Below are 16774 nucleotides of genomic sequence, written 5' to 3'. Positions count from 1 at the left end.
AGGTATTATTAGTGCCAGTGCTGTGGTTGAGAACTTGGAGAGGCTCAGTCATACCTTTGGTAATGATAGAGTCTAGTCTTCGGCCCAGAACTTCCAGGCTCAAGCCCAGGGCTCTAAAACTTAGTTATGAAAACCACTTGGCTATTTATTAGCATATTAAGGTCTTAAGAAGAAAGGATATAGACATTTGAGAAAGGGTTGAGCATCCTTTAGCTCAAACTCACTGGCTCTGCACATCACTCATCCTTGCTACTGGTTCTGTTAAAGGGATACCAGAAAACCACTTTCTTTTCTCTTGAAGAGTGTAGTGGGGGTGTAGGCATGCAGACACCCTGAGATTCACTGGTTGTGTCTGTTAACACATTTTCCAAGAAGAGGAAATTGCTGTAACCCGGCTCTGGCTCATATGCCCAGGTTTGGGGTTGACTAGTTTAATTTTATCCTGAGGTAGACCAAGATAGTTTGAAGCCACATATCGTGGACTCCATACAATTTAGTGTATTTGTACATGCATTTTCTAGGTCACTTTTGTGTGCTGCATTTTGCGTTAGATTCTCAGGATATGAACATAAAGAAGACCTAATTCCCCTCTTCAAAATGCTCACTGCCTGGGATTCGGGTGGGGTGGTATTTGGGAGTAAGATGGAGCAATTTTTGAATTGCTTGCAAGTTCTCACTAAAATTTCCTTAAGTCTCAACTAGAAAGTCTTATTAACTAGTCTGCAAACCAAATTTTGTGGTGGTATTGTTTCTAGATAACTAGAAGCTTTGATAAAGCTCAGAAATTTATGTCTAAGTTCATGTGGCATGGAAATCTGGGGGTGAGTGATTTCATTAGAACTCTGAAATACAAGGGCAGGATGCTTCTTACTCTTCTCCCTCCCCAAACATCAGAGAATAGCCTTAAGTTCTGAATCAACTAAGTCTCTAGATTCAACAAGAAGAGGGTCATTTATTACCTCTACCCTCTTACCCAACTTTCTTGTTGACACTATACTCGAAGGTTTGAAGACATCTATTTATTTTAAAGACTTTATTTATTTATTCATGAGAAACAGAGCGAGAGAGGCAGAGACACAGGCAGAGGGAGAAGCAGGCTCCATGCAGGGAGCCCGACCTGGGACTCGATCCCAGGACCCCAGGATCATGCCTTGGGCCGAAGGCATTGCTAAACTGCTGAGCCACCCAGGTTGTCCTGAAGACATCTATTTAAAAACTTAAGAAGGGCCATGGTCAAGATACTTTTATATTTATATTTATTTTTATTACATTTATTTATTCATTTTTGTTTTTATTTATTTGAGAGAAAGAGAGGAAGCAGTAGGGGAGACAGCGAGCAAGAGAACGAGCGTGAGAGCTCGATCTCGATCTCCCAGGACCATGGGATCATGACCTGAGCTGAAGGCAGACACTTAACCACCTGAGCCACCAGGCGCCCCAAAAGATATTTTTAAAAGCTGGCCATTGCCACTTTTCTCTTATTTATCAATTTCTATATTTTCAGTATTTTTTCTTTTTTTTTCTCCTAGCAAAAATACAAGGAAGACTATGAAAATAAAATCAAAGGCAAATGGAGTGAGACCCCCTGCTTTGAAATTGCAACCGCCAGAATGAATGCTGATAACATCAGCACAGTAAGTAGGAAAGAACGGCCACATGTTCTTAGGTTGAAAGAGTGACCCTTTCCTTTCGGACTTCTGGCCCTCAGCTGCACCTGCAATGTTACCAGAACATTGGAGTCCAGGTTCCTCTTCATGGGGACAAGACCTGTGTAGAGTTCCTGCTGAGAGAAATCTCTCCATCTTTCCTTCCTTTTGAGAAATACTATTTTAATTAAATTCCGTTATTCTTGCCTCAATTTTCATATGAACAATGTTTCCAAAGTGAATACAGGTTAAAGGGGCCCTTTTTAATGTATTATTTGCCTGGAGAACCCAACCAGTACATTTTATGAAACTGATTTCATGTCTTCCCAGATTTTCTTCACTGTAAAAGTGCTCTCTTCCCACCCACCCCCCTCGGAAGTTCTCTAACCTGGCCTTTGAGAGCTTCTTAGAGGCTGGTTTTCAGCCTCTTGTAATTGCTCCAAATCTGTTGAGTTGCTAATTGTTTTGATGGTGGCACTACCATCTCTCTCTGTAACCTGACCCACGTGTAAGCCAAGAGGAGCGTGGCTGTGCGTGAGCTCTTGAAGCGGCCCCTGTCCTCCCATGTGAACCCTTGCACAGTCTGTGCTCATGACATTCCTCGGTGTGTGTAATGTCTTACAGAGGAAATACCAGGAAGACTTTGAGAATATGAAAGACCAGATCTACTTCATGCAGACCGAAACACCAGAGTACAAAGTGAATAAACAAGCTGGAGTGGCAGCGAGCAAGGTATGAAGAAATGCTCTTATTTGTCATGATGGTCTTATTGTGGGTGAATTTCTTATAAATCTTGCTTTTGTATGTAATGAAAAAAAAGGTTCTTGGGGCTCAACAAAAACAATTTGGGGTTATCGTGGTACAAATTTTTGAAAAATTTTGCTATGGATGACTTTTAATAATAGTCAAATACCATCTTCAGTATTTGTTAAAAGACCTTTTGATACCTGCAATTAGAAAGTTTGTGCTCTTAGACAGAAGGACCCCTCAAGAAAGGACAACTGTCAACCTTCTCTGAATATGGACACTCCCACACAATCTATTACTGTGATTTTTCTTATTTTCCTACTAATTGATGAAAATCTAGTCACAGACAAGATACACAAATCCATGGATATGCTCCTATACTCTGTAGACTTTGGTAAAAAGAATCCTTGACATTCTAAAGCACTAGACAGAGTATAAACTTCAAAACCAATCAGACTTGGTTGAAACCCTGGCCTTGGCCCTGCTAAGGGAGTGAAAGCAGGGAGATCACATCACCAGGAAGCCATTTCAGTATCCAGGTGCAAAATAGTGATGTTTTAGATCAAGAGGGGAGCAGGGCTGATCGATGAAATGTACTTTGAGAATAGAGCTGACCTGGTTTGCTATTGGGTTGGATGTGGGATATGAGAAGAATGTTTTTGGGTTTAAGCAACTGGAGGATGGGATTTCTCTTTATCAAGAGAGAGAAGAGTGTGGAAGGAGTGCACAATTATTTTTGGAGGGAAAATGTGGGCTCAGCTTCCAACATGTAAGATTTGAGATGCCTTTTAGACATTCAAGTGGAAGGAAATACTAAGTGGACAGTTGATTATACAAGTCTGAAGTTTCAGGGGAAATATATGGGAGGGTCGTATAAATTTGGGAGACGTCAGTATATGGAGAGTATTTAATGTCCTAAGACTGGAGACCATCAAGGGAGCAAGCATAGACAGAAAACCCTAAGGACTGAACTCTAGATATCTCCATGTGAACACATCAGCAAGACGAGGTAGGAGTAGAGTCGGGAGAGAGTGAGAAGTGAGTGAAGGAAGAAAGGAGCGATCCACTATTTAAAATGTTTCTGAATTGAATTTACCAATGTATGGTCTCTTCATGCACATGAACTGCACACATGCTCACGCACAGTCAGATGAGGTGTCAGAGGGCAGATTGATGATGCTTCTGGCTTGTTTTCTTGAAAAATGTGTTGGTAGTTTGGCCGCTGGAGGCTAAGTTAAATGAGAGTTGTGGAGCAGCAAGTGTCTGGGACATGATACACTGCCATTACTTGCGTGTGTCTTTTTCTCTTTGAGGGCAAGGACCAGGTGTTATTCTTTCTTGTACTTGTCCCAGGGCCAGCACGTAATCAATACCCTATGGATGTTTTTGAAGGAATAAATGAACGGGAAGAAAAGTTATCCTGGAGATTTATGCAGTTTCTTTGCTGCTGTTATGAGTTACTATGAGTATTTTGTTTGTAAAATGTCAAGCTGCCACTTTTCTAGAGAGAAAATTGATTTGTAGAACTATATCATAATATCCATAATAGAGACAAGAGCAAAAATAACCCAGTTACTTTATCATTTCACTCCTACAGGTAAAATACAAAGAAGACTATGAAAAGAATAAAGGAAAAGCAGATTATAATGTACTTCCTGCCTCAGAGAACCCACTGCTCAAGCAGCTGAAGGCGGCAGGAGATGCCCTGAGTGATGTAAGTACATTCTTGTCAGAAAGTGTTTTTTTAACCTTAGCTGCTAGAGAGATGAAATCTCTCTCTTTCTATAATGACTAAATGCATATATAATTTTGCAAATACTTTAGGATTCTAGTGTAGCAGTTTCCCTGGAACTATTTAACCACAGGAAGACAGGAATGCCTCTGAGCATGATGTGTGTTAGTTTTTTTTTTTTTTGGGGGGGGGGGGGCTGTGGATTTAGCTCAACGGGCAGAGAAATCCTTTGCTTATAGGCTCTAGTGCCTGTGCTTCTCCATGATCCTGATCCAGAAAGAGGCTTTGAAAGGGGCAGAGAGTGAGAGATGAAGTTGGTGTGCACCCTGCCCTTGTGTTCTTCAAGCAGGGCAAAGACAAATGTCCTGGGTTCCACAGGTTCTTCCTCACCTCTATCATTCTCTGTGCAAATCTTGGCCCTAGAAACCATCATTTGCAGAAAGGGCGACTTAAAAGATGGCTCCCCCCAAAAAACAAACAACAACAACAAAATGGTTCCCTAAGTCTTCACAGGAGTTTCTACTTGTAGAATTAAGAGTCTGACCAATCCATAAGATTTAAAATAAAATCGGATAAGTGAAAGATGGCGTTAAGAGACTAACAGCCCAAGACTACTTTGACTATATAAATAAGAGAGAACATGTGATCAGTTAGGTTATTCCCAAAGTATTAAGCTTTCCCAATATTTGAGGATTATACATGGTTCCCCTGTGGGTTAGTTATCTTTTCTTTGTCCCTTGGATTAAGTCAGCACCATAGAAATGCGTACCTGTGATTGAGGAATGAGGCGAGTGGAGTTGGGGTGGCAGGTGAGAGCGTGAGTGGATCTATCCAAATAGCCCTGTCGGGAAATCAATGCAAAGCATATCTTCTGTTTCCTAAATAAAGGTTCTCTTTATCAAACATAGCAAAGCTCAGGTTCAAACCTACTTTGTTGATAAAGAGAACAATATAAATATTTAAAAACCAAAATACCATTTACAACCTCAAAACCCAACATGAGAAAGGGACAAGGCTCTCACTTTATCAGCTGTGCATTTAAAATCCAATGGTTGTTTATTGTCATCATTAGAGCTAAATTTAGGTCCTAGCTGGGGAGAAGAGTGAGTAGCTTTATCATCTGAGTTCCTGTATATACCTTAATTTTAAAATATCTGTTTGTATGAGGGGTTTTTTCCCTTGGTGGAAGGAGGAAGAGAGAGTGTGTTTCTCAACTTATAATAAACAGTTTTGAAGGTTTGTTTAAAAAAGAATTCCCTGTTGCTCAGAAGATTCCTGTCTGTTGTGGCACCATCAGTGAAAGACGAGTCTGAGTTGAGGGAGAGCGGATGTAGCAGTCCTGAAGTACACACAAATCTCCACAGCTAAGGGCTTGGTCTGAGGCAGAGTACTGGTTTCTTGACTTTTTTTGGTGAATGTTAAAAACCTAAACTTTACAGTAATTGCTAATAGAAGAAACTTTTCATTCACTACACCCCAATATTGTCAGTTTTTAAGACAGTTGACAGGGTATATCTTTTCTTCTTCTTCTTGTTTATTGTTGAGAAATACAAGTGTTACAATCAATGTGGGAGTGACAAGAATCTAATTGATTTTTTTTCCTCCAACAGAAACTATACAAGGAAAACTATGAAAAGACAAAGGCAAAGAGCATAAATTACTGCGAAACCCCCAAATTCCAACTTGATACAGTTCTGCACAATTTCACTAGTGATGTAAGCAATTCTGTGGTTACTTCTTCTGTTAAGATCCATTATTTTCCCCCAATAAATACATGAAATACGTTTTGTCTTTCAGACCAAATACAAAGATTCCTACTTAAAGAATATTTTGGGACACTACGTGGGCAGCTTTGAGGATCCATATCATACACACTGCATGAAAGTTGCAGCTCAAAACAGTGACGTAAGTTCTAAGATGGTTGTTCAGCTTTCCAAATAACACCTCTTTAGGGCATGGATAAAATGGTTGCATCCTCGTGTCTGATTTCTCTTCCTCGCAGAAAAACTACAAAGCAGAATTTGAAGAAGACCGAGGCAAAGGCTTCTTCCCCCAGACTATAACTCAAGAATATGAAACAATCAAGAAACTGGATCAATGTAAAGATGTGAGTCTGTAGAATGACCTTCGAACATCCTGCCCTCCAGAGCATCTAGCGGTCAAGAGATATTTAAGATTTTAACACTTTTCAAATATATGCAAGCAAGGAAATTATAAGAAACAAAATTTATTTTGTAGGTGATGAACTGTTTTCCCTAGCTGTCATCCATACATTTCAAGAGCTAATTCTAGTACATTTCCCCAAAGAGGAGTTATCAGAAATCTGAAGAATGAGAAAGTTTCTTGTACAGCTATGAAAGCATCTCTAAAAACACTGCAGTCTAATTAGAGAAGAGCCTTGTGTTTTATTAACTACAAGCTTCTTTTCTTTTGGGGAATGGGTTCTCCTTGCTTGGACTATAGGATTTGATTGCTAAGACTATTCCTTTTTTTTCCCCTCCACAGCACACCTACAAAGTCCATCCAGATAAAACAAAATTCACTCAAGTCACCGACTCTCCTGTGCTGGTGCAAGCCCAAGTCAATTCCAAGCAACTGAGTGATGTAAGTTCCTTTAAATAGGCAGGAAATCCAATTTTGAGGGATAACGTATCATAACTCTGTATATAAAATCCAGTGACTTGTCACATTTACCAAAAAAGGCTAAGTGAGTTTAGCAAATTTAACTTGTCTATATTTGTCATCACCTAAAATATCTCCCTATTTAGTTGCCTTGCATCTTCCGGGATGTATAGCAAGGATAGCAGAATGGTTCTCTAAGGGGGACTAATGTAGCTTATGCTGGAAGGAACATGAGGCCTTGAGTCCGGCAAATCTGGGCTAGACTCCAGCTCCGTCGTTTATAACCTGGCAGCCTAGGCACATTGTTTAACCCCGCCATGCCTCGCATTTCCCTTTTGTAATTTGCAGTTGTTTTGAGGGTAAATGAAAGGAGATCTGAGCGAAGTAAATACCCTGGCCCAGAGTAGATGTTTAATGCACGGGATGTCTCTGTCTCAAATAAGTCTCGGAAAATGGAGCTTTTGAGATAATTTTATCACATGACTTTTAAGTATGAACTTCCAAGCTTGTGCTGAACTAAGCAAAACAATAAAAGTAACCTCCGTCAATTTATGGCCAGAAATAAAGTCTTCAGATAAGAGTATTAACAAACCATAATGTATGTGAGGGGACGTGTTTCTCCAGAAAGTGCGTATTGACCATGGAATGAAAGGGCTGGGAGTCTCAGAATCTCCTGATTCTGGGGGCCGGTTGTGATGTGCCTGGAGAGGGAGCATATATGGAAGAGCCACCTCCTTCCAGGATAGTCCTACCATGGTGACAGACGTGCTGTCATGCAGGTTGTCAGTCGGGCAGGGTGGACTACCCTAGCTCTGGACTTCTGTGTATTGGTCTCAACAACATTGTCAGTTGTTATTTAACAAAATGTATTTTATGTTTTATTCTGTGAAATGTACCACCCAAGATTTTTGTATTTTGGGACAATTCTTCTTTCGAGCTAAAGGTCTCCTTTTTTCTGTCTCTCCGTCTGTCTCCGTCTCTTTCACTCTCTATCTCAGCTGAACTACAAAGCAAAGCATGAAAGTGAAAAGTTCAAGTGCCACATACCCCCGGATACTCCTGCCCTCCTCCAGCACAAAGTCAATGCTTATAACCTGAGTGATGTAAGTTCCTATATACTATGCTATGGGATATCCTGACAACCTGTGCTTTTATTTCTGGGTGGCTTCACTGAATAAACACTTCAGTGTTAAAGATGGGAAGAACAGGGATCCCTGGGTGGCTCAGCAGTTCAGAGCCTGCCTTTGGCCCAGGGCGTGATCCTGGCGTCCCGGGATTGAGTCCCACATCAGGCTCCTCTGTTTCTCTCTCTTTCTCATGAATAAATAAATAAAATCTTAAAAAAAGATGGGAAGAACATTTAGCATTTGCACCATGTCCTTATGCCTCTACACATGTATCTCTCAATTTACCTTATAAATGTGTGTAGCAATGTTGTAGGTAGCTTCATACAATTAGACAGTCTTGATATGTTTTAACCAACCCCCAAAATGCCACTCATGTAGGTTTGACTGCAAATCATAATGTTAGATATTTTAACCATATGTTCATTTTTGTGTTTTTTTTTAACTTTTTAAAAAATTTTTTATTTATTTATGACAGTCACACACAGAGAGAGAGAGAGGCAGAGACACAGGCAGAGGGAGAAGCAGGCTCCATGCACTGGGAGCCCGACGTGGGATTCGATCCCGGGTCTCCAGGATCGCGCCCTGGGTCAAAGGCAGGCGCCAAACCGCTGTGCCACCCAGGGATCCCTCATTTTTGTTATACAATGATTAATTTTCATCCAGGACCTGTTTTTTCAGATATGGTTTCATTTTATTTATTCCTCAGATGTATAATGTCCCTTATTTCACACAAATTATGCTTATTTCTACATGTAAGAGAGCTTGCACAAAAAGCATAGGGCCAGGTATCCATTGCTACCTTTCATTTTCAAAACTTAATTTTATAGAAAGGTCAAATCCCCCTTGGAAAGGGAGATCTCAATTTCTTCAACAATTCTATAAATAAGTACTTAGATTATCTAGCATCAATGAGTATTGTAATGATTCAGGAAATAACCTTTACAGAGGACTTTGAGATCAAATGAAAGTGATATCTTTAGATCATAAAAAGTAAATTAACTGTAGAATATTTGTGCCACTCTGTGAAATGCTCAGTATCAGTACTTAGATATTAGTATGGTAACTAGGATTAGGTTAATTTAATGAAAGATTCTAATGAGGAGGAGAGAATCTTGATCTTGGAAAATTAGAAGCTTCAGCTTGAAGAGAAATAACTAAAATATGCATGATTTTCTACAGTTAAAATGGTTCATTTATTTCATATTAAGACAGAGTATTGAGATACTCATTAGTCTTGACAGTGTGATAACATGCATATCACCTTTGCCAATTCCTTTGTTAAAATTTTCCTGTTCAGAATATCTATAAGCAAGACTGGGAGAAGAGCAAAGCAAAGAAGTTTGACATTAAAGTGGACGCCATCCCCCTGCTGGCAGCCAAAGCCAACAGCAGGATCGCCAGCGATGTGAGTATGGCCTGGGCACCCGGGCAGGCGGCCCCCAGTGACACTGCCTGATGGGTGGGATCTGGCATGTGTGATGTCTTCACAGGTGATGTACAAGAAAGACTATGAGAAAAGCAAAGGGAAGATGATTGGAGCCCTGAGCATTAATGATGATCCCAAGATGCTGCATTCTTTGAAGACAGCCAAAAACCAGAGTGATGTGAGTGTCTTTGTAAATCACCCTTACTTTCAGATATGGCTGCATTTACTGTTTACTATAACTTTGGATGAGATGTTAGCCTATATGAAATTTCTGATTCAGGATGACAAGTCAAACACAAAAGCCCAGGGGTAAGAAATGATTAAGTTCCTTATGTTTATGACATCTCTGTACTTTGAGACAGCAGTGAAATTGTAAATGTTTCCTTAATCTCTTTAGTGCCCTCTGTTTTATTAGGGGGAAAATACACTAGCAATAGCATTTTCTTTATCATTATTTCCTAGAAATGGATTTAATATCTCAGTGTGTATAAACACATATTCATTCCATGTAATGATCTGACTTCAGGTACTTTGCAAAAATGTATACAGAAAAATAAAAGGCAAAAAGTGAGAAAACCAGGCTAAAGACCAATAAAGTAGGAAAACTAGATGAAGCATAACCTCAAGAACAAAGTATTTTAAGAATTTTATAAAACACTGATCTTGTTTCAAAGACTAAAATATTAAAAATTCTTTATAAAAATTGCTTCTCTAACTCATGGCATTAAATAAATATTCCCTATTCTGTATCATTTATAAGTATGCTTGTCTTTACTGCGTATATTTTTGGATTTCTACATGGTAAAATTAAGGAGAATGTGTAGAAATACAGGATACCTATAATAAAATGGAAAAACCATATTAGTGTGTATTACTATAAAGAAAAATATTAGAACTCAAGGAGAAAAGCCAGCTTTCAAAGGTATTGTAAATAAAATGCGTTTTCATCAAGTAATGAGCTAAAGACTTTTCTAGGACTGAGCCTAAGTATCTAAGGTCCACCTTATACCTTTTACCTAATTTTGCAGTATTTAAAAAACTCATTTTCCTTCAAACGCATTCAAGTGGATAGAATTACATTAAGACAAAATTGCAAAAAAAAAAAAAAAAAAAAAAAAGACAAATTTGCTCAAGCAGTGTTGGTATGTCGTGGGATATCCTGGCTGAGCAATGTTAGGATAAATAACACAAGCGCATATACGGTTGTTAGCAGACTAGATTATCTAAGACGTGAGCCTCTACCATAGGAATACTACCTTTTTGGCCATGTGGAAAATAAATTCTGAAAAAATACAAAATTTGCCTTTTTGGTATAGCAATAATGGGAATGGCTTTTACACCATGACATAGATTTTTCTTCTCTTTGATTTTCTTCTTCCTTTGACAGAGATTATACAGAGAAAACTATGAGAAGACAAAAGCAAAGAGCATGAACTACTGTGAGACCCCTAAATACCAACTTGACACTCTGCTGAAGAACTTCAGCGAGGTTGGAAAGGCCGTGGTTGCCCCTGGGGTTTGAGGGCTTCTCTACAATGTGACAAATAACGTACATAATTGACATATCTGTCAATATGCTTCTCTTTCAGGCTAAATACAAAGATTCCTATGTACAGAACGTCTTGGGCCATTACGTGGGCAGCTTCGAGGACCCATATCAAATACACTGCATGAAAGTCTCAGCTCAAAACAGTGACGTAAGTTGAAGACCATTGTTCTGTGTCTCGATGACATTCTTTGGGAGTAAGAACAGTCATGATCTATTTTCGTTCTTTCTCATTATAGAAAAATTACAAAGCCGAGTATGAAGAAGATAAAGGGAAATGCTTTTTCCCTCAGACAATCACACAAGAATATGAAGCAATCAAGAAGCTAGACCAGTGTAAAGACGTAAGTCAGCTGCCCGGACTTCTCCAAGTGGGGTTTGGGGTTCCTGTGCCATCTAGTGGTGAATTCAGCAGGAGTTAACATGCTAATGCCTAGTGGTTAGCAGATGGTAAATTTTAAATTTGGGGTGGCACTGGGGAGCACAAAAGTTATTGTGAATTATTATTATAGCTTATGTCAGGCACTGTCCTTGACGCTGAGAAAGAAAAGGGAACAAGGTGGGCTGCCTCTGGGGGAGCATGCATTTGAGAGGGAGAAATAGATAATAAACAAAAAACGTATAAAGAAGGAAGCTACTAGACAATGATAAAACAACCTATGTAGAATGATGCTATAGGATTGAAATAGGGTGATGTGGGAGAGAGACTGGATGGGCTCCATAGGCTGGGTGCTCTGGGAGGGTCTAAGGCAGGAATGTGCAGTCATGCCGAGATCAAGGGGAGACAACTGAAGAATGGTCTAAGGAGAGAACAGCTGGGCACTTAAGGAATTGCAAGGATGAAGTAGCAGAAGCGTTCTGGAGACGGAGACAGTGGTAAGAAGTGAAATGGTAGGGGATGGGGGGGCAGATTCTGTAGGGTAGGGCTCATCAGCCACACCACAGTTTAGGTCAAGTCGTATGGAAAGCTGTTGTAAGGCGTGAGCCAGAGGAAGATTAATCTGGTTGCTGAATTGCGGCAGGGAGACCAATTTAGAGGCAACATCAGGGGATGGAGATAGAGAAGTGACAACATGTCAACCAAGTTTTCAGAAAATAAACTCTATTTTTAACTGGAAACTGTATATGTAGTACGTATATAAACAAGAATATAAAGATATGTTATTATGATATTTCATCAAAGAACATCTTTTCTAGCATACGTACAAAGTTCATCCAGATAAGACCAAATTCACGGCCGTCACCGACACTCCGGTACTGTTGCAAGCCCAACTCAACACGAAACAGCTTAGCGATGTAAGTGCCTTGATCTGTGCAAGTGTGGATGACCTCGAATGCTGTGTTTATTTGAAATATAAGCATTTTCACGGGCTCATCTATCTACCCAACAATGTCATTTTTCAAGATTTAATAAGATGCAAATGAAGCTGCTAGACTGAATTGCAGCTTTGGGAAAAATGGTATTGGATGATAATAAAAATAATATTTCCTCAATAAGTCACTAATTTTTAGTGGGGAATTTGTCCATTGGGATCTGTCACACACCCAAAATAATGCATACTAAACTTCATGAATTTGGCAACAACAAAGCATGTATTTGTGTGGGTAACAAGGCAAGCATTTCCCATTCTTGAGTTTGCTAACAAAGGCTTTACAAAAAGATAAAGAGCGCAGAGACAAGAAAGACCTCAGGCAGTGATAAGGAAACGAGCACGGGATGCCCATATGGAGTCCAAGCAGGATGGGGAGAGAGAGCGAGGGTGGCCAAGGACCATCTAAAGCGGGACGGCCCAGCCGGGCGGGGCTCGGGGAAGAGCAGCGGTGCTTCTTGGCCACACTCCTGTGGGCCACCTGGCGACCCAGTTAGAATACAGATTCTGATTCGGTTGGTCTAGAGGAGACGCGGACTCTCGCCAGCTCCTCGGAGCCGCTGCCGCTGCTGGCCCGCGCTCTGGGCTGCACGGTGCCCACAGGGCTAAGAGCCGCGCAGCCTTCTTGGGGAGGAAAGTCCAGCCTGGCCTACAAGAAGATGTGGTTTAGGATCAGCTCGTTTGCAACCGGGAAAGTAGTGAACGACCTCACTGCACCCCAGGAGTCCTATCAGTTCATCATGCAGCATTTCTAGCATATTAGTATTTAATGCCACAAGAAGGAACAGCTAAATGCTAACATCATGGCCCAGCTGAGCCTGGGAAGCTGACGAGGAACAGGGTGTCCTAGGCCGTGTGTCGTCACCGCCTGCTCTTCTCACTGGCCTGGACCGGCCACGGGCACCATTGTTGACAACATTCAATCGTGCATTTGCCTTTAGCTCCAGAATTCAGCCTCATTCTCTCTCTATATCCCCTTCCTTCCACCTATGTCACCTTTAAAAAATTTTAAATACAGTGCTGTACTTTACATTTTCAATAATCAGAATGTATATATCTTTTTGACTGTACTAGCATTTTAATTATTTAGAAATTATTTCTATTTTTATTTCTCTGATCATAGAATTTAATAGACTTTGAGTGTTCGTGTCCTGAAGTCACAGCCTAAAAGTTTAGATCCAACAATGAGTTTCCCACACGTACATTGTGATAGCGTTTATAAAAACGACAGCCCAAACTGGATTACACCACAATCCTGAAAGAGAGAAGGAGAGTCTAGGCCTTGTAACGGACTTTGACTGCATAGACCATCGCTTTGAGGCGTGTTTCATAAAAGGGTAGAAGTAACTTAGCCGTTCATATATACTCTCCCACGTGCACTCAAGGAAATCCCGGCCCTGAACTGTTTGGATATCTTCTGTTTTCCAGCTGAATTACAAAGCAAAACATGAAAGTGAGAAGTTCAAGTGCAACGTGCCAGCAGATGCTCCACAGTTTATCCAGCACAGAGTCAATGCCTATAACTTAAGTGACGTAAGTATCAAAGCTACAGAAATCCACCATTATGTGCCCGTGTGAAGGGGAAATGTGATGGGTGTTTGAAAGACCAGATTAGGAGTTATGCAATTGCAATGGTGGCAATTGTTTCCAGAGTATAAGTGGAGCTTTTAAGGCTGAACTGCTCAGAAGGCTCTTACTTTGCTCTTCTAATTCATTTTCCACATTTTATGTTACCATCAGAAACATCCTCTTAATTACCCTCAGCTCATCTCTGTAGCGTTTGGCAAGCTCTTTCCTATGAATGTCACATTTCACCTTCTCTAAGTGGTTGTCTTTTTACGTTGTCCTTTATACGTCAGCATGGCAGAAATTTTAGAAAGCTCATAGGATATTAAGAAAGCATATTAGCCTTATGCGGTGGGAGGGGAGAAGCTGGATGACAGGTTAATAAATAATTATGCTATCAGTTGGTACATACAGTGTTTGTAGGTGAAAAAAGTCTACATATAGAAGTCTTCAGTCTGTTTCTTATTGTTACTGAATGAATCTGTGTTAGATGTTCTAACAAATTTTCTGCTGAAATCTCCTGTTCAGAATATCTATAAGCATGACTGGGAGAAGAGCAAAGCAAAGAAGTTTGACATTAAGGTGGACGCCATCCCCCTGCTGGCAGCCAAAGCCAACAGCAGGATCGCCAGCGATGTGAGTATGGCCTGGGCACCTGGGCAGGTGGCCCCCAGTGACACTGCCTGATGGGTGGGATCTGGCATGTGTGATGTCTTCACAGGTGATGTACAAGAAAGACTATGAGAAAAGCAAAGGGAAGATGATTGGAGCCCTGAGCATTAATGATGATCCCAAGATGCTGCATTCTTTGAAGACAGCCAAAAACCAGAGTGACGTGAGTGTCTTTGTAGATCTATCTTGCTTTCAAGATGACATCCCTCTTAATATGCCCAAGGGGGGGTAGCACGTAGAAGGATACCATGTCCACGGGCTCAGTCATGTTCACAACAAACTGCTGGGAATGAACTTTAGAAGTAGAATGATTTCCTAGATTCTTGTACCTTTGAGGAGAAAAATTTCTGATTTATACTTGATGTCCATTTCACTTTGAAAACCGTTTTTTTTAATTGAATATTGATTTTAATTCTCAAAACTTCTTGAAAACATCACTAGATGGTTTCATATTCAGATTAAAAATAACCTTTAAAATGATGATTTTAAAACTGTCTTTATATTGGAAGAAAATCATGAGTCAAAGATAAAAATCTCATTGTTAATTATTGTTCTTTATTGACTTCAGTAATTAGTACCGGCATAGGTTCAAGAAAAATACTCCATTGATTATAGGCTCCTTTGAACATCTGATAAAAGACTTGATCATTCGTCTAGAAAATTGAACTTTTTCTTCCTGTCTTTTGTCTGAATTTCAGAGAATATAAGCTCCCTATGGCTTGTCTATGGGCCAAGTCTCCTCTTTTGGTTGAAGTTCTTACTATAGAGGGGAAAAAATCTATTGCAAATTGCACTATATGCTGTGTTTAAAAAATGTTTAGAGAATTCCTTAAGAGTGTTCAACATAGCTTGCAAATATTATTTTTTCATAATTAGAAGGATGCTTGTATCCTTTACTTTCATTTCAAACGTGTTCATATAATCTATATGTATCTTCATTAATTCATTTTGCATGTGCTATGTAGCCATATGGCAGTTTAAAACATCCCGTGGTCAGTAGTTTTCTCTAGTAACTTCACACTGATTTATGTCCATATATAGTGATCACATACATCATATTATGTTTTTTACCAGCTCCTTATCCTTTCTCAGTTCAGAAGGTTATATCTGTCTGTTGACAGTACATGCATCTTTATCCTATCACAGTACCCATTACAACACTAAGCATGTAGTATTTTCAGTAAATATTTGTTAATTGATATTGGTAACCAAAAGAGCTAGTCAAGGATGAATCATTTTCACATACATCCAAGCTAAGTGCTAAGCTACAGATACAGAACATGCATAGCTTTTAAAGAGAATCTTTTAAGCCATTTGGACCTTTGACAACATTTTGTATGTGCACATATGTGTGAACTGGTATGAACATGAACAAAAGAATCAAACGGTTTAGTCAAAAACACTTCCACACAGCAATGCTGTAGCAGCATTATCAGTTTATTTGCTTATTTATTAAAGGATTATTTATTTTAGAGAAGGAAGGAGAGAGCATGAGCGGGAGGGGCAGAGGAAGAGGGAGAGAAAAACTCAAGCAGATTCCACACTCAGCATGGAGCCCAATGTGGGGCTCAATCCCACAACCCCAAAATCCTGACCTGAGCTGAAACTATGAGTCAGACTCTCAACCAGCTTGTACCACTTAGGCACCCCATCAGCTTATTTCTATTAAGGACAAACTGTATTTTTTCAATGTTCTTACATATGATCAGAAAGTTTCCATATTTTATTTTCATAAACCAGAGGCTAGATTTTACAATTAAGTGATGTTTATTCAGTGAGAGTGATTGCCCACAAAATATTTGGGAGGAAGATCACATTCCCTAAGAAAGCTAAAAGATCAGATTGTTTGCAACAGGAATTTCTACAGAAGATTTATATACTTGCTAGCTTGAGTCACCATCTTTAATGCTTATGTGATTATGGGGAGATAGAATGGTTTAGAATTTTCCTACGGGCACTGAGGTAGAATTTTTCTCTCTGTTAAGGTAATTGGTTGAGTGGACATGATGAAGCTGGGACCTTGACCTAATTAGCACCCTGTCTAACATTCCAGAAAACCAGCCAGTGAAAGTGCTTTCTGAGGCTCAGTCAAGACATTTGGTTTATGAGAACACTGTAATAAGTGCCAAGGTTACTTTAATGGCTCAGTTTTACAAACTTTTCTCCTTTGAGGTCTTATTACTGCTGCAATCTGAAGCTTCTTTTAAACTGTTACTGAAATTAAACTTGGTATGAAAAAACCAAGGGGATTCTCAGTGGAGCTTATCTACTGTCAAGAGTAGAATAGTCAGGTTGAAAAAATCAGTAACCCCATAAACAT

The 16774-nt window shown here is 39.8% G+C and overlaps 1 protein-coding gene across 22 annotated transcripts in view; it reads left to right on the top strand.

The window, feature by feature from the left end:
• NEB (nebulin) overlaps positions 1 to 16774 on the top strand; it is a 200154-nt gene that overhangs the window by 20573 nt on the left and 162807 nt on the right. For all 22 annotated transcript variants that reach the window (XM_077861706.1, XM_077861712.1, XM_077861711.1 and 19 more), the window contains exons 11-27: positions 1530 to 1634; positions 2271 to 2378; positions 3991 to 4107; positions 5736 to 5840; positions 5923 to 6030; positions 6128 to 6232; positions 6631 to 6729; positions 7746 to 7850; positions 9172 to 9279; positions 9365 to 9478; positions 10688 to 10789; positions 10890 to 10997; positions 11086 to 11190; positions 12044 to 12142; positions 13645 to 13749; positions 14311 to 14418; positions 14504 to 14617. In XM_077861706.1, the coding sequence (XP_077717832.1) occupies positions 1530 to 1634; positions 2271 to 2378; positions 3991 to 4107; positions 5736 to 5840; positions 5923 to 6030; positions 6128 to 6232; positions 6631 to 6729; positions 7746 to 7850; positions 9172 to 9279; positions 9365 to 9478; positions 10688 to 10789; positions 10890 to 10997; positions 11086 to 11190; positions 12044 to 12142; positions 13645 to 13749; positions 14311 to 14418; positions 14504 to 14617 (1815 nt within the window). The remainder of the gene's footprint in view (positions 1 to 1529; positions 1635 to 2270; positions 2379 to 3990; positions 4108 to 5735; positions 5841 to 5922; positions 6031 to 6127; positions 6233 to 6630; positions 6730 to 7745; positions 7851 to 9171; positions 9280 to 9364; positions 9479 to 10687; positions 10790 to 10889; positions 10998 to 11085; positions 11191 to 12043; positions 12143 to 13644; positions 13750 to 14310; positions 14419 to 14503; positions 14618 to 16774) is intronic.

This window comes from Canis aureus, chromosome 20 (genome assembly GCF_053574225.1).
Source record: "Canis aureus isolate CA01 chromosome 20, VMU_Caureus_v.1.0, whole genome shotgun sequence".
In the NCBI taxonomy this organism is placed as follows: domain Eukaryota; kingdom Metazoa; phylum Chordata; class Mammalia; order Carnivora; family Canidae; genus Canis; species Canis aureus.
The sequence above is the reverse complement of the archived record's forward strand: the minus strand, read 5'-3'. Positions and strand labels throughout refer to the sequence as shown.